The 18710-nt window shown below is 38.7% G+C and overlaps 1 protein-coding gene across 1 annotated transcript in view; it reads right to left on the reverse strand.

The window, feature by feature from the left end:
- The window catches only part of LOC146359227 (protein eyes shut homolog), a 187907-nt gene extending 180680 nt beyond the window's left edge, over positions 1 to 7227 (reverse strand). Inside the window, exon 1 of the mRNA XM_084826873.1 lies at positions 6693 to 7227. Coding sequence (XP_084682999.1) covers positions 6693 to 6702 — 10 coding nt within the window. The 5' untranslated portion in view covers positions 6703 to 7227. The remainder of the gene's footprint in view (positions 1 to 6692) is intronic.
- Between the last annotated feature and the right edge of the window lie 11483 nt (positions 7228 to 18710).

Raw genomic sequence — 18710 nt, forward strand, 5'->3', positions numbered from 1 at the left:
TATTCTAAACCATTTTATGAACAAATACTGGCAAGTGGTATACAATGTGATAGGTAAGCCACTCCCCCACCCCCAGGACTAACTGTTCCCCTCCTTTGGCACCAATGGACTGTTTTTGTTTTTTTTGTTTTCTTTTTTAGTCCACACTGTATACGTGTGGGAATTTGGAAGGGGAGGGAGTGGCTGGAAGTTTTAAACCTACTCTTTCCCAGTAGTAATGTATGGCTATGAGAGCTGGACTATAAGGAAAGCTGAGTGCCGAAGAACTGATGCTTTCGAACTCCGGTACTGGAGAAGACTCTTACGAGTCCCCTGGACTGCAAGGAGGTCAAATCAGTCAATCCTAAAGGAAATCGACCCTGAGTGCTCATTGGAAGGACAGATACTGAAGCTGAAGCTGAAATATTTTGGCCACCTAATGCGAAGAGAAAACTCTGGAAAAGACGCTGATGCTGGGAAAGACTGAAGGCAAAAGGAGAAGGGGACGGCAGAGGATGAGATGGCTAGATAGTATCAGCGATGCAATGAATATGAACTTGAGCATGCTCCGGGAGAGAGCGCAGGACAGGAAGGCCTGGCGTGCTATGGTCCATGGGGTCACGAAGAGTCGGACACAACTGAACGACTGAACAAGACAACACCCACACATGGTGTTCCTGATCTGGATCAGGGCCCCACACACTGACACTAAGGTAAACAAAATGGTGAGGTTCAGCTGCACATGGCATATTTAACATAGTGTGTAGCTTAGCCCTTAAACTGCTTGCATTGGAGTGAGCTAGAAGAGTCTCAATTGCATCTCACTTGGATTATTTAAGTCAATGTAAGATAAACGTTTTGTGAAGTGAACTGAGTATATTGAGTCCTGTCATGTGACCATGTGACTCATCAAACAACACTAATCAGGGCTCTATACAGTGCAAATGTTTAGCCACTAGCAGTGGGGGAAGAAGCTTGGGTTTGGGGTTTTCATTTGCTCTATGATTAATTGTGTATTTTTGTGCAGGGACCCTTGTTTATAGGAGAAAATGTGATAGTTTGTCACAAGATGCTATAGGTTTTTCTGTTGATTCATCATGACAACATCACACACAGTGTTTGAAAGTGGTTAACAACCACAGTGGTAAATACCATGCAATAAGCGTATCACTTTGTTAACTGTCACCAATGCTGGGTACTGCATTAATTATTATTATTTATTACATTTCTACACTGCACGATAGCCAAAGCTCTCTGGGTGGTTCACAAGCTCTCTGGGCAATTCACAAATGTCATAAGAAAGTTTTAACTACTAGTGAAGACCTGTGATAGCCGTTTCACACAACCTCATCCTAGCTGTTGTCATGTAGTTTTCAGAGTTGTGTGAATCTGTTCCAACAGCACATATAGATGCTGAAAGATCAAATAACATTTCTTGGAAGATGGTGCTCTAACTAAAGTCAGAGAGAGAGAGAGAGAGAGAGAGAGAGAGAGAGAGAGGGTGAGCCTGGCTGTCTGAGCAGAAGAAAGTAAAACATATTGACAAAAGAGCATTCAAAGTTCAGGCAGTGTGCTTTATTGCTACTGAGTAGGAAACATAGGGAGATAATCTCCAGTACTAAGTCAGTACTTCACCATGAAATGACATTCCTCTGGGTTCTTTTTGTCTAAAGTAGGCCTTATGAAAGGACCAAAATCTATTTCTGAACAATATAAAAGTAAGTAATGCCATTCTTATCATGGAGGCATGCAATCTCTGGTACAGAGAGAGAGAGAGAGAGAGAAGCAATATATCTTATCTAACACATTTCATTCACTGCAACTTTAGAAAATGGGTTAGGTTTACTTCTTGCTATTTTATCAGCAATCCATGATATACATTTCTCCTCCGACAAAGGCACTTGTTACATTTACTGTCCCATCTCCTTTTCAGTGCCCTGTAGAATGAATATTTGATGCAAACATCTGAAATCAAGATGCAGATCTTTCAATGCTGGTGTGCACTTACATTTTATTTTCACATTTACTTAGCTGATTTTTTTTAAGGTGTAAAGGCTGCCAAGCAGAGCTTCACTTTTCCGTATTATGGTTCGGTAGGGAGACTGGTCATGTCAGGTTGCCATGAGGACATTAACAATAAAAACCTTTAAAACATTTCTTTGTTTCTGTCTTCTTTTAATTTCCATGTTAGGCTGGGTAGTGAATTCATTAAATTGCTGCTGTTTCATCCGAATTGCTGTACTTGGCTGTATATTGCTTTTAGGCTGCTGGGTTTGGTTTGTTTTCGCTTTGCAATTGTAATGGGATTGTTTTAGTTGTATTTTACGTTTTGAGTTGTTTAAGTGAGCTGCCTTGGGAGGACTTGGTCCAAAAGGCAGGCAGCATGTAAGTGCCACTGAAAGAGTCCTCTTGTGCTTGCCAAGGCCTTCTGAGGCACAGTTGCTGGCAAAGCACAAGGGTCTCTTTTCTGACAAACTCCCTGCCCCAAGAACTTACATTATTTACTGGTGTTCTGCCAACACTTGACAGTTTTCTCTTTTAGCAAACTCTGTTGCTGTATAAGTTGTTAAGTATTATTACTGTCTGGTTTTTGAAGTTTTTTCTAATGCCGTTTGTAGCTATTGTTGTGTTGTGCTTGTTATGATTTTAATGGCATAGATTGCTTGTTATTTTAATTCTGATTGTTTGCTGGATTCTGTTAGCCACTTTTTTGAATATATTTTTATTTATTTTATCTTTATAAATGAAATAAACAATACCAAAAATACCAACAACCTGATCAATTTCCCAGCAATACAATATTCTGATGGGGATACCACAGTAACAAAAAGAGAAGGAAAAAGAAAAAAGGAAAAGAGAGGAGGAAAGGAAGTAAAAAAAGATAAAAGATTCTTTCCCCTTCCCTCCCCCTCCCCTTTAAAGAATTAAGTTTAAACTCCAATATCCCCCGGCCTCCAATGCCATTCTATTTTAAAAACTATATCTATAACCTTAACAATCTTACAGTTTAATAAACAACCTTACATTTCAATATCATATCATCAATCTTATATCAAAGAAACAGGTTTACAGTTCATTCTCAATAGCTTATATTAATAATAATAATAATAATAATGAAATATAGTGTTATATAATAATAAAACTTAAAAAAACCTTCAACAATCAGTAATATATTTTATACTAGATATATAAATGCATGTGCACAATATACCCTCAAACAATAAATTTAAATACAGAATACCATATCTATTTTGAAATAAAAATATAAAGAAAAGCAAGAAAAAAACAAAAGATGAAAGAGAATAAACGAATATATGTATAATCATTTATCTTCTGACCTAGCCTGGATCATGTAGACTAAACACAAACAGTTAACAAAGCTTGTTTAAAAATTCCAGTTCATGGGGTTGTAACAGAAATCTCACGCATTTTTACGTTCAGCCATGCCTCCTCCATTTAATGATTTAGAAACTTCTTCATCTGACCTTTAGACACAATACAAAGTGTAGCAAGATATTTTAAGTAATATTGTATTTGTTTGGCCATATTTTTCGCTTTGATAACCTGTTAGCCACTTTTGTGTACTTCCGTGAGGAGAAAAGCAGGAGATACATGCACGCACGCATGTGCACACACACACAATAATATTATATAGCCCTTTGGTTTTTACACTTCTTTAAATTCTATGATACAGTTTTTGGGTCAAGAAACATACCAAAATGCATATAAAATCTACATTTTTAAAATAAAATACATACAAAAATATGCATTTTAGGATAAAACACACAAAAATAGATATTTTGTGGAAATATACATGAAATGTGTGAATTTTGTGTAGTAGTAGTTGTTGTTGTTGTTTTAATGGGTCAGGACGGACTTATGCATTAGCTTGTGAAACTGCCATAGACAGGGAACAGGTGGATCTGTCCCTAGTGGCAATACCCCTCCCTCCAATACCATCACTATGGCACCTGCCTACCCTTGAAATCTCCACATGAACATGTCTGGAGACATGTGTGGCTATGTGGAAAATGTAATCTGCCCATTCACAGATGCTGCTGATGTGGCCAGGCAGCAATTTCTGCTATTGTGGTGGTGCTTTTTTCAGCTGCTGTGATCACAAAAATTATGCTGTACCCAGGGATGGTCCAATTTGGATGTTCTATAATTAGAATCAAATGAAAGAGAATTGAGATGGAGATGAGTGCATTCGCTCCGTTATTGTCCTCATTACCATGTCCATCACCTTTGATGAGTTTGAGGGTGACTGCAGTGGGAAGCCTGCTTTACTCATGTAGGCTCCCCACACATTTTAGAGGGCTGGAAATTCAGGACAGAGTAGTCTCCTTGCCAAAGATGCTTGCATTTTATGGAGGGCGATGGAGGGGGCAGACCTAGCATGCTCATCCCCACTATCCCTAGCATGATTCTAATAACGTGTGTGTGTGTGTGTGTGTGTGTGGATTAGAATGCCCAAATAGGTCTAAAGAGCCCACGCATACGATCATTTACCTCACATTCTACCACACATCTTTTCCTTACCACTTTTCAAATGATACAGATGACCTAAACTACTATGAGGTAGTATCAAAGGGCCTGTTCCGGTGCTACGCTGAACCAGGACAGATATCTTCAGGTGCCTGGTTGTCTGTAGTGGATAGACATAGTATTGGAACAGGCCCTTTGCTTCCAAAAGGGTAATACCGCTGATAGTGTGGGAAATTACAGAAATTAAATAGAGGCCAGCTAAGGCCACATTTCCTGCTAATTTAATGTGATCTAGCAAAAACAAATGAGAACTAACTGGGCATTTTTTAAAAGTCTCTATCTGATACTTAATGTCGTTTAGCACATTTTTAAAATGTTAGCAACGTTATTACAAATTAACATCATCAGCTGCAATCAATTTGCAATGTCTAAATTATTTGTGCAAGGCAGTCTTCAGAAAACATCATAGTGTAAATCCTAATTCATGTCTTGGGCTGCAAATATCGTTTATTCAGTGAAGTTATAAAACAGAATGATTTTTATTTTTCAGCAAGCTGTTTTGTAAATTGGCATATTAATTGGGTGCCTACAAATATACATTTAGTGCTAATGTATTGTTATGGTAATGATATTTAGTAGCGTGTGTACTATAGTAATAGGCACATTTAAATGCAACTACTTGCTGCTGGTGGTCATGCAAATCAGTCTAGCTCAGGATGCAAATTATAAATCAATAGTGCATGGAAATGATCTGATACAGCCCTGGAGAACAGCACTTTTTTAAAAAAACAACAAGGTGGCTCTTCCACATTTCCAAGCAATGCAGGATATTGTTTAGAAGAGACCTGGTCACCTGGGGATATTTTTGGTGTTGTGTTTTTTGGTGTTGTGTTTGACATTGCAACCTTCTCCATGAGTAAACACGTACTACTACCTATTAAATTGAGACAAACCTTGTGAACTTCTAGATGCAAATATTTACCCAATCAATAGTAAATAATAAACAGCTTTTCCTGCTTGCAAGCAGTGACAGAGGACAAACACCACCCATGCCCTGGTCTAAAATCACACTGAATTTCTCTGAGGAAGGCATCAAATATCTTTTAAAGAGACTAGAACTTTACTCAAGATGTTAAGATGGGATATTTCCATCTGAGAATTGCAAACCAATTTTGATTCCTTCCATTTATGGAATTCACAATGCATTTTTTAGATTATGGTGGCCCTTTGCCAGGATTGTTGGAGGTTGGATAAGCTGATGAACCTGATGGTGGCCTCCATATGCACATCACTTTCCAAGGATTGCAACAGGCTCAAGTACTTTTTTTATCTTAGATACACTCCTGACTGCTTTGCCTGTTGAATCTTCTGATCCAGGGTCCTTGAGGCAGTCCAAAATGGGCCTCTATGGAATTCTTTCTGAGATATCTTTGTTGATGAAGAAGTGCTGATTAAGTCTCCAAAATACTGAACCCAACAGTTTGTGATAAAATAGATCAGTTAAGTTTGCTAGCAGAGTTTAAAGAGGGCACATAACTTCTTTGGAGTGTATATAAATAGATGCAGAGGGTGCATAGATCTTTCTCATACTATGTCAGCATACAGTTGAATATTTGTGAATATCTGTGACTTTGCTACAAGATAAAGGAAAACCTTTAAGGAGTCAGCATAGTTGTTGAATAACTCTTGGTTCTGTGCCGTTGTACCAAGAAGAAAGGGAGTGAATGCTGCCTCAGTGGCTTCCAATTATATATCATATTGTCATTGTTTGAAATTGTATCCATCGTATTAGCAGTCTGTTTGTAACTTACCCTATCCTTTCTTGTGCAAAGATAGCATTTAATGATTCTGGGTTTGTACAGACGCTTGTTTGCTTTAAAATATTAACACAGATTGTTGTGGTTATAGAGTGAGGAAAGTTAAAGAAGAGGAGTCATTAGGAAAGTAATGCCACATATATGGTATGAAGCTATAAACCCGAAACCATTTACATTCCTGATCAGCAACCAATATAGTACTGAGTAACTACTGAAGATTTTTAACAAACACTCATAGAACGACACCCCCTCTCACACACACACAGCATGAGTAGAGCTACAGTTTGAATAGAGCAAGGAATGGAAAGGATCATTGTCTCAGCTCACTCTCTCACCTCTGCATGAACTAAGATATGGGAAAGGGGTGCAGATTTTGTAGATTCCTGCTGAGAATTCAAGGCACATCACCTGGAAGCATTATCACAGCAAATGCACAAACTTCTTCCTATCATGTCTTGGGCTCCTGGCATTCCAAAATAAAAATAAAAATGCTAGGGTGCTGAGACTTGGCACCGGGGATAGGTGAGGAATTCATTGGGTTTGCATTTTTATGCCAGATTATCTGATTCACACAGGTGCCAGAAACAAATGCAGAACCAAGTGCAATTTGCAGTCAGAAATCTGTACATTTCTGAGTTTGCAAGCAAAAAAAAAAAATGCACTCAAAAACATGCGTACGTTTGAAAAAATGTGTATTTGAAAATGCACAAACACATCTTTTAGTCCATGGATACAAGCAAACAAAAATGTTCACATTTTGGACAATGAACCCCCCAATAGGTACAAAAATTCTGTGCAAAAAAGAAAGGCTCACAATCCAGTGCAGAACCAGGAGGTAATCTGTTTAGAGGTGGAAAAATAACAACCTGAACGAGATCAAGCTTGACAGACTTGCCCTTCCTTCCCTGGCATGTCCTATTCTGTTCTGCTCTTCCCTTGATCTGATCTCCTTTCACCACTCTAGGATCTATAAGGCAGGGCTTGAAATGCTTCAGCTTCCCAGCAGCTTCCCCAGGCAGGAGAGGAGCCTGGTGGGCCTTTGGCCTGGGCTGTTCTTGCAGCTCCAGCTTCATTCTCTTCCTGGCCTGTGTGTGTGCCATCATCTTCCTTGCGGCTGGCCCAGGCCATACCAAAATGCACAAAAGGAGACACAGGCCCAACGCTGCCCACAGCAATCCCATTTTTAGGGATGTGTGAAAATGTTGTTCTGTTTGGGGTTTTATAACAACTTAACCAAATCTGCAATTTTCTGCATAAACAGGGTGGAAAGAACTTGAATTTAAAAACAAAAACCGAACGTGGGAGAATGCAAACCAGACAAATTTGCCCATCCTTATCCTTTTTCAACCACAGACTGTCCCCTAGCTGGCTCCAAGCCATGACCAATATGACAGCTGTACACCTTGATTTTTCTAGAGGGATATTCTATGCATTTTACTCACCTACCCAACAGCACCATCTCAGCCTCCTCCTCACGCCTTAGCCATACCTCTGGTCCCCTCCTTCCCTTTCTTGCCAGTGGCTTACCATGGCTGTCTGGCCCGTCTGAAGCTCCCACTCTGTTCCTCCACCTGAGAGGACCTAGCGGTACCAAGCATCTATATTTTTAATAAGGCCAGTGCCATTGCACTGTGCCCGCTGTGCTCCATATTGGCTGCTGATTAGGATTACTGGGGCATCAAAACTGTCTGCAGTAGAGCCTGAGCATTTTCTGGCCTTATGTCCACTGGTTTCATTTCAGCGTCAAGTTAAAACACGGCTTTTTACCAAAGCCTCTGAGGTCGAATTGGATTCCCTAAGTCTGCACACTGTTTTAACTGTTTTATTGTTTTAGATTTTAAATTGGCCTTAGCTAGCTTAATGACTTAATATATTTTAGCTATTTAAATTATTTAATGTTTTACACTGTTTAAATTGATTTTATCTGTATGCTGCCCTGAGATCCTAACGATATAGGGCAGGATACAAATGTTTTAAATAAATAAATAAATAAAAATGTGTGTAAGGGGGAAAACATCCATTATGCCCTGTGTCTCTGGTTGGCAGTTAACAACTTGTCAGTCTGTGTGGCTTGGCATGTGCCCTATTATTCTCGTTGATTGGGGACTATGTTAGAGGCCAAATGGAATCCTCTGCAGCATAGACAGAGCTCTTTTGCCAACAGTTGCCTCACGCTCACATACACACCAACACATACATTTGCTGCTTTAAGCTTTATGCTTGCATTGTTTAACTGTAATTCAGCAGGCATCATAAAATAGACAATATTCCAAAGTGTGTGGCATGCAACAGTTCTATAAGTAGTACCATTTACCTTTTTGACAGATACACAATGGCTTCCCATCAACTTGTGCCAAACAAGTAGAGTTGTTTAGACATGGATTGTAGGGGGCATCACATGGGTTGTAGCGATACTGGCAAATTCTTCCGATATAAAATGGAGGACAAACACACAGAAATTGCCCGTAGACTGTGGACTCATAGCAGGTGGCTCCATTCAAGCATGGTTCAGAATCACATTCATTTATATCTTCACTGCAGTGTTGTCCTGTCCAGCCTTGTGCACACACACAGCTAAAGAAAAACAGAGGATAATAGAACCAGGTAGAAGTATTTCTACTTATAATGGTCACCTATATCTGCCACATTATTTTGATTGTGTTTTTATGAGTATTGACTTAAAGCTTCTCAGGATATTTTTTCCACAGGTGAAAATATAACCCTAGGTGGAACAAAAGAAATCCATATCAGAGAAAGAAAGGATAGGAGAATGTGTTTTAAAATGTAACAAACATTGTGACAGATAAAATACATGCGGCTGCCCCATCATACTCTAAGTTAATTGGTGACTACACATGTATGCAGTGCACAGCCCTAGGAATGAAGCATAGAATTGGTACTCGACACCTCTGTTGAATAGTATGACTAGTTAGGTGACAGACACTGAAAGACACAAGGCTTAGAGCTGATGCTTTGCTGGATTTCCAATTGTGACACAACAAAGACGGCCATTTTTAGTTCTATTCTGAATGCATCACTTTAAAATGTGGATAAAAAGACCAGTATCAGAGAACTGTCAGTAAAAATCACCGAAGTACACAGCATTGTTTGGGGCTGGAATGAAAATGTTTAGGGCCAGCTACACTAGTTCCAAGCCTCCAGCACCTGCTTTCCTTCCTAACAGAATACCACATGATGATGTCACTTGATGTGACTTGCTATTCCGGAGTAATGCCAGCATTATAATACAGGATTTTCTCCTTCAAATCATCATGACTAGAATTTATTGTTACACAGAGCTGTTGAAACTGCTTAATGAATCATTGGCTTGCCATTTGCCAAATGTCCTATTTCTATTTGCTGAGACAAAGAGCTACTAGGTGTTCATTATCTTGGAAATTTTCAGTGCCTTTTTTTATCCCAAATTGAAAAGCAAATGCAGTAAGTGCTTGCCAAACAAAATCTGCTGCTAGTAGTAGCAGAAGATGTTTTACATTAGAACGATGTTGCAAGTTTTTGACAAAACACCCTCATGAAGCCAACAGAGCTGACCATACCAAGTCCTTCTAGAAGACCTGTGTTGCATCCCATTGTCTGATGGGAGATAAACACAAGCAAATTGGCGTTTGAAGTTTGCCAAGCTTGCTGAAGGATCAATCAACACACTTGTCTTTGCCATGGTTACAGGCTCTTCTGCTTACAAAATGTTCAAGGCTGAAGCACAAGAAAGCATTCTCAAATCTACTTTCTTTCAAGCATTCCAAGGGCAGAAATTGGGCTTCTGGGTTAAACTCTTATGCCACGTACATTAGATGCAACTCTTTTAAAAATGAATACATTAATGTGTTCTTCTTTCATTACTACCATCTTATCTTTCAGTAGTTTTCAATTCAAAAAGCCTGCATTGGGATGATGGGAAAAACAACCCACCCCTTCATCAGCTGGATCAGATGGCTAGACAGTTAAAGGGCGTCACTCACTTGAATTAAATACTCTTTACATGCCATTATTTGGTGTCCATCATGCAAGATCTTTCACTATATACTGGGTTTCCTGTGCGTAATAGTTAATGCTCTTGTAAGCCAGCATTTTGGACTAATCAAAGCTGCCTAATATTGGAGCCATCACTAGATAGGGATGCTAGGGAATCTTGCTTGGTCCACTCATCTTGCTTGGTCCACTCATAAGCAAACTCATCTAATTTTCACTTCCTGGACCAATATGTATATTAGAATATGGTTATCCTTCATCAGGCATGGGGAACCTTTTTCAGTTCTAGGGCCAAATTCCAATCTGGTAAAAGTAGCAGGGGCCACATTCCCTCTGTATGGGGTGGGGTGAAGCAAAGGCAAAGTAAGGGTGGGCAGTGCCAAGAAGTGATTCTTACTAATTTTATACCTACAAGTAAGCAGGACAAGAATCTGCGTATCTACTCAGAAGTAAGCAGGACTTCACAGGACTTTTAAAGCATCCCAAATACCAAGGTCAGTATCCAATGGGGTGCAATTGCTAATCTAAATTACTTGGCGCTAGCATGAACTGGTCTAGCACAGCACCAATAGCATTAGATGGTACATCAATTTCGTGATTTTTTTCCCTAACACTATCAACACTTTGCCAGAATAATTTATGCTAGTGCAACATAATTTACTTTAGTGGTTGCTCCACACTGTATACTGCCTGAAGCCTTTCCATATTTATTCAGATGTAAACTTGAGCAGCATGTCTATTCACAAGTAAGCAGGGCCAGCATCTGCATGTCCACTCAGAAGTAAGCAGGACTGAATCACTCAGCAGCTTCCTCTCTGGGCACTGCCCCTTCTCCCTGTCATGGAAAATCTCTCCTCTCTTATTAGCAGCTGATAGGAGATCAGAGATTTCCCTGCAGGGAGAGGGGGCAGGTTCTGAGGAAGAAGCTGGTAGGCCATACGAGGAATCCCTGTGGGATTAACTGGCCCATGGCCAGGAGGTTCCTCATGACTGTCCTTCAGATTTTGCACTTTTCTGAATTTTGTGATGCAATTCTAAGCTCAAAAATGATATACAAAAATGCATATATTAGGAAAAATTTCCCACAAAACTGTGTTGGTGAAGGAAATGTGCATATAAACATAAATGCAAATTGTCATGTACTTTAAAAAAATTGCAGAACTATGCAGAAATTTGATGGAATGGACTTATGACTGAATACACGCAAAACTCACATATAGATGGACTCATACATCCCTATCCCTAGATAAAGCATACACAAATAATGTAACATTTAAAGAGACATCATCAAAGATACCGTATCCATATTCTGTTATGTAAAAATCTGCATTCTAAAAACCTACATGTATATCTCGTTTGTGAGGTGGCCCCCCATATGTGTACAATGGGAAAAGCAAAGGAATAATTGCTAACGGAGCTTTAAAATCATTTCTGTGTCACTTACATTTTAAAATGGTCTTTTATTATTTGACCTTCTCTTACCATTAGCTTGATATTCATTCCTACCCTTTCAAAAAAAAAATCTACCTCTCTATATCTGAAACTGATCTTTGCCATATGCTGAAATACAATGGCATATTTGTATTTTCTTTCAAACTTGCCTTTCAAACCCACCTATTATACGTTTTTAAGTTCCAGGATTAACCATTTTTGAAGTCTAGAAAAAGACTCTTCTAAACACAGGGATTTCTAGCATTTCTGTTTCTTTGCAAAGCTGAAGATAAAAGAGGATATTGACCCTATATGAACAGGAATTCCTATTTGATAGGAGAAAGCTGGAGAGAGAGATAAGGAAGGAGACTTTTTTTATCATAAATAAATATATGCCTTTACTTGTGCATTCTTATACAGGGAAACCTTATAGGGATATATATATATATATATATATACACATACATACACACACACACACACAGTATGTATGTGTGTGTGTGTCTGTGTGTGTGTATATATATATATATATATATATATATATTGCAGGCTTTTAAGAAGGCCTTGAAAACATATTATTTTACCATGGCCTTCTCTTGAAATGACTGCTATTGTTGCTGTTACTGCTGTTATCACTGCTGCTGGTTTTATTGTTGGCTTTACCCTCTAGGGAGTCAGCAATGACTCAGTGCTTGCACAGGAGGAACCTTTCCTTTCCTTTATTGTTTTTATGTTTTTATTGCTTTTAATATTTTAACTGTTTTATGTATTTTGTGTATTTTATGTTTTATGTATTTTACTGCTGTAAGCCACCGTGGGCTTCTGCCCTGAAAGGTGGCCAAAAAATGTTATATGCATACATACATACATATATTTCTTTTGAATTTAATTAGTCCAGCCCTTTTTGCCTTGTTCCTTTTCTAATTTCCTAGGATTCATTTCCCCTCTTCTGTGCCTTTCTTATCATAGCATCCTCACTCATAATGCCTTAACAGCAGTAAAAGGGGACTGGTTATAGCACACAAGGAAAAATAATCCAAGACAGGGGAAGATTATTATGTATTTCTATTTTATTTATTTCATATGCATGTTAATTACTACCTTCTGTTGCCTTTTAAAAGAATGAATGTAGATTATAATATTTGCACAATCAGAAATAAAAATCTGACAAACTGGTTGGGGAGTAGATTTCATTACTGCAGTGTACCTGGCTTCTGAAAAAGATGACTCCAGAGATGAACTGAAGAAGATAGGATGCAATAAGAAAAGTGAAGAGTGAGTGGAGAAAAGAGAATATAGACACACAGAGAAAAGGCATATTGCAGGGGTGTTGAACCTCTTTCAGCCTGAGGGCCACATTCCATTTCGAGAAGCTATTGGGGGCCACATTCCAGTAGTGGGTCAGGACTAAGGCAAAAGGGATGGGATCAAAGGCAAAAGGGGTAAGCAAAAATACCCAAAGTATCAGCATTTTCTTTAGCTCAAAGCTCGTAGGGCCAGTAACTCAGCCTTAGGAGAGGCATTTCAGTGTTTTCGAATGGGGGAAAACAGCACAAAAACCAGGAAGCCACCAAGTGATAGGTGGTGAGTGGAACAGGGCATAGCCATCTGGGGAACCACCACATACATGCACCCCAAATTAATGAAACCATCACACTGAAACCATAATTTGGCTTCGGGAATGTTGTGCAGAATGACTACAATCCAGCAAACCCAGTTGCACATGCACCAGAGAGCTTTCCCCTTCTTGGTTAAGCAACCCCCTCTTCTCAAGCTGCATTTGAAAATCCCATGAAAGAAAAGAGGGTCTTCTCTCTTCTGGGTCACACTGCAAGGCTTTGAAAAGACCAAAAGAAAACAATGTAACTGAGATGACCGGCTCTTTGCTCATAAAAGCTCACATTAATTAGACATGAAACAACAGCCCTTCCATTTTATCACATACTAAATATGTGATAAATAAAATGTTTTACAGTAATAAAATGAAACTTTTTAAGGCAAGCATATGATTACATTACATACTGTATCTGTTTTATAGTTCTCAGAAAAGCAGAGAACTGGAAAGCACATTAAAAATGAAGTAGATACCATCTTTGATGGGTGAATTTGTCGCAAACACAGAACAAGTAAATAGATTGTGATCCCTTAGAGGTTTTTTTTACAGTCATCCAAAAATATTACAGTTGTTTCTTTTGCTCCTCTACAGAGAGAAACAGTAACTCGCTGAATCTTATCAAGGCACATCACATTCTCTTTTCTTGTCCCCTCAGCTTAATCTCATTTCTAAAATGATTGCACTTTATGATTATTAATATTAAAAGCTCCCTGTTACAATGACACTGGGAAAAAAACCCTAGATTTTAGTGTGTCTAGACTAGGGATGTTGGAGAAATCGGCAACCAATTTAAATGAGTTTGGATGGCTATGAGTCTGACCTGCATATCCCACAGTGCACTGGCTTTTTCTGAGCCATGCAGGGCCTGTGGAATTGAAGACTGTTTTATTTCGGGGGGACCTGTGCAAATTTGCACTTGCGTTAACGCCCATGAGTCAAGTGCACATTAGTGCAAGTGGAACAAAATTCTCATACATACCTAAAAAAAAAAAAATCCAATCCATCAATGGACAGACAATGGAACAAAAGGCTCCTGGCAAGCCATGAAATCCCCATGGCCTGTTCTAGGGTTGCTGGGTAATTTAAGTCACACCCTTGCAGGGTTTGGACATCACAACAAGCCATGCCTAAAGTGGGTAATTACGTAAATTGGGCGGCACATGACCGGCACGTGTGGAGGTGGTTAACACGCCACCATGGCTTATTAACCACCCTCATGTCGAGTGAACTGGCCCATATGTTTCACTTGTAACCTCATCTTTTCCCACTACTTCTTCCATCACTTTTTTTTCCATCACAGAAAATCCATTAAGAAGGGAAAGATGGAATAGCTGCACAGTGTCTTTTGACTGGTAGCACTAGGAGTCATCTGCCTGGAAGTGCCCTTGAACACCAGCTCCATGAGGACAGTCAAGAAATATATTGAGGGAGGAATCGCCTCTGCAGCAGTTGCTTTGCCCTCTCTGTGCATTTGATGTTGAAATGGTGATCATAACATTGGCACAGAAGCCCAATGTGCGTAACCTTCAATTGCAAATTGGTACACCACCATTTTCTGGTGTACAGAAAACACAATCAGGGTCTATATGTGCAGGCACCTATGCAGATGTTGGGAAGCTGCCTTACTGGTCCATTGAGCCCAGTGGTATCTATTTTGGTGTGCAGCATCTCTCCGGGATTTCAGGCAATTGTATTTCCAACCATTGCTTTTCGGTATCCTTTTAAGTGGAGATTCTCTACCACTGTTATGATCAATGCAAGGACGGGGGTGCATGGAGGTGGTGATGCCAATCAGAATTGTGAGACCAGCCCCCTTCACACATTCAATGACAGTCTGCACAGGGTAGCTGATTATTAATCTTTTTTTTATGTTTAATAGAGAAGAGCAACTTTCTTCCCTGAACAGTATCTGTAGCCCTCTCAGGATAAAATGATAAAATTTGCTGACAGGATCATAAGCATCCAACTACAATTATTTATCACATGAATGGATGAGGCACTCTTGAAAATATAAGTTAAAAGATAGAAACTGTATAAAACAACTCAGCACCTTCATTTAAAATATGTGTGTGTTTTTGCATACTGTTCAGGAAAGATTACGCTCAACCGTTAACAAGATTTACAAAACTTCATAATTAACTGAGCTTTTAGGCCCTGAGTAGATACTTAAAATTTTAATAGCAAGTTTGTCATTCAAGCAGCAAACTGAAGGGTTCTAAAAGAGAAGCTGAACTGCTATAGGTCATATAAACAGAAGGTAAAAAACATAAATATGAGCACTTTAAAAAAACACAAATTAGTGTTGTATAATGCGCAGTGATATGTGTAATGGTGTTAAGAAATATAGCAACCCAAAGCTGGATGGAATATTTATTTATTTATTTGTTTAATAAACCCATCAGTTTCTATCAGGCTGGTAAACATAGTCCTTGCTGAAAATAAAAGAAATAGGAAAAAATATTTACAATCAGTTCCACCTACTATCCATGACAGAGTTATAGCTTAACCTGTTTTTTTTCCCTACCTATCACCATAGAAATACCCTAATTTTAAACGCAGGCTTTCTTTATGAGTAATTTCTGAAGAGTGACCGTTTCAATTTTTTATTGCTGCTGCCCCTTCCAGAGATTAAAGAAGAGAAGGGGTGAAAAGAAAGGCATGACTCTTATGCATATGTGTGCTTTTTACACATGGAGGGGTTTTTTTTCGTTCTGCTTCATGAACTTCAGAGATAAATTCCTCCTTTTAAAAACTTTTATTGCCTTCTTTACACTGCCAAAGAGGCCTTTAATGGAGGCCAACATGATAATTACATGTTCTGAATGTGCCTGCCTTTGTACTAGCAAAAAGAAACTCTTTTTCCATGGCAGATCTCTACTAGTACATTGTTTGCAGTAGACATTTTCTATAATACGTATTGATATAACATAATAGGAAAATTTAAATTGCACCCAGAAACAAGATGGCTATAAAATAAAATTCATTTATCTATAGAAACATGGAGTGGGGCGGGGGGGGGTAACAATGTTGGTTTTTAAAATTCACTTACACTGAAAGAATTTCAGATTAGTAATATATTTCCCAAAAAAGCAATTTCCAAAGTAAAGTAATATGGGTAATTCCTATGTGTACACTTCCTAAACTAACAACTTTTATTTTCCGCAAAATTATTTTTGAACAGAGTACTTTAGTGAGGTAAAGGAGCAATGTAGGGTAAATCTGCTGAACACAAAAAAGTGCAAGCATTTCCCCCTAATATATACATTTTTGTATGCAGTTTTTTCCCAGTATATATATTTTCATATGCATATTCCCTAATGCATGCATTTGATACATTTTCCCCTAATTAACGGATTTTGTACAAGATTTTTGATTTCCAAATTCAGAGATATGCAATTTCACATATTCATTCAGGATTAGTTCAGTTCATATGAAAATGCAAACCAAATGAATTCTGCCCCCTCCCCTGCCACCATCCCTAGTTTGACCACAAGCCTGTGCTAATCCACAAATAAGAAAGAACTTAAATGTTAATTGTCATAACAATTTTGTTTTGCCTTTGCATTTATGATGATTCACTTCATAATTTACCAATACTAGCATTCCTGGTTTTCAACCAAAGGCATACTGCAGTTGGACTTAAATGCAAATAATTAATATAACTAAACAATATTACAATCCATAAAGTATTGGTTGTGGTGGGAATGTGTTGGAGCTGGTGTTGGTCAGACCCTCCCTGTTCACTCCAGAAATAATTCAGAGAACCCAGGTTTTTTTGTTGAATGTCCAGCTTCTGAATAATGTCCAAACAGATAATTCCTTACTGCAATACGGATGCAAGCAGTAGCGGTCTTTTCCTTAGCTTAGTTACCATGTCAAAGGCAGCCATAAGGACAAGCAGGGTCTCTTTTAATCCATCAGTGCTGATTTAGCCATGTGTTCAATATTCAGAGACACTGGGAACCATGGGACAGGTAGTTCCCATGGGTCCCAAAGTCTATGCATGTTCATGAATGGAGACTCTACCACAGTGCTCAAAGTAAGCTATCTCTATACACATGTACATAGACATCCCACCTTTGAAACTCAGGGAAAATGATGAGGCAGGGAAGGCTCATTTGGTAGTGAAGGGGATCCAGTTTTTGTGTGTGTCTCCACTTGAGAAGGATCCAGGTCCCAAACTAATTGGACAGGGGCAGAGGCAGATGTCCCAGGAATCTGGTGCCCAAAACTTCCTGAGAAATAAATAACAGGCCTGTTTCCAGAAAAAACAGCCTTAAGTTTTTATCAATGGCTTTTCTTGTGTGAAACGCTAAGTATAGCTTTTGCAGTGGTGCTGCATATTGTACATTTACATGAAATTGCTTATTACTCATTCTCCATGGTTCAATAGGATTTAATGCTAGTGGCAATTCCCGTAATACTTTCAAAATTTTGCTTCTTTGTGTATGTCATAGACATTGGCCATGCATGAAATATCTCATCTGTACCAAACACTGATGGATGGGTTTTCCTTTCATTTCTAATGAGCCATTGTAAAGTGCCTGCACCATTTTATATTTGTTTGTTTAAACTTCATATTTTACTAGAATTTCTCTAAAGATGTCACTGGGCTTTCAGAAAACCACTGAATCAAGGGCAAAAGAACAAACAAAATTGATTTTGTTATGACTCATTTGTAGTAGACATCTATTACAAAGGGTTTAGATTAGAAATAATGAGGTCACTAAGTTTCTTTTTGTGCATTTTTCACTGCTATTCTTCATTCACCTTTTATACGTTCTGCAATTTCAACTTTCCTCACATGAAGAAGTCTCCAGCTGGCATTAATTGTGTTTTTCACACCATCAGTTTTGCCATTTGTTGGATGCAATGTAACAAATGCTAGGCCTGATTCCTACATTACTTTTCTGTGAGTGGGTCCTTTGCCACTCCAGTAATAGTTGAAAGATGGAAACATATGGGATCGGTAGCTCACATGGATACTTCCTACCCATTGTTCCCCTCCAATCTAGGCAGCAGATGCTGCTGGGAGTAGTGCATCTGTGGTTGTGGCAACACCATGTTGACTTAGCCAGTGTAATGCACATGTATATTTTTCACATTGGGTCAAATAGCAGAGGGAAAATGGCACAGGGGGAAAGGATATTCCTGTCTCTAAACACTATAGTCCCAATCTGGAACAGGCAACCCATGGTTGCTATTTGAAAATAATGTAAAGAGATCAAGATACATTCACACACGTCCATCATAATGTGCAGTTTGATCCTAATGTCTGCTCCGTGCTTGACACTGTGTATTTAGATACAGGTACCTGAATAAAGGTACAACGAAAGGTACATGTGTGCATTATTAGGCAAATAGTCCTTTAAAATATTTGAAAGCAATGG

Source organism: Heloderma suspectum, chromosome 1 (assembly GCF_057233095.1).
Source record: "Heloderma suspectum isolate Gila_16-S chromosome 1, 16-S_ref, whole genome shotgun sequence".
NCBI lineage: Eukaryota > Metazoa > Chordata > Lepidosauria > Squamata > Helodermatidae > Heloderma > Heloderma suspectum.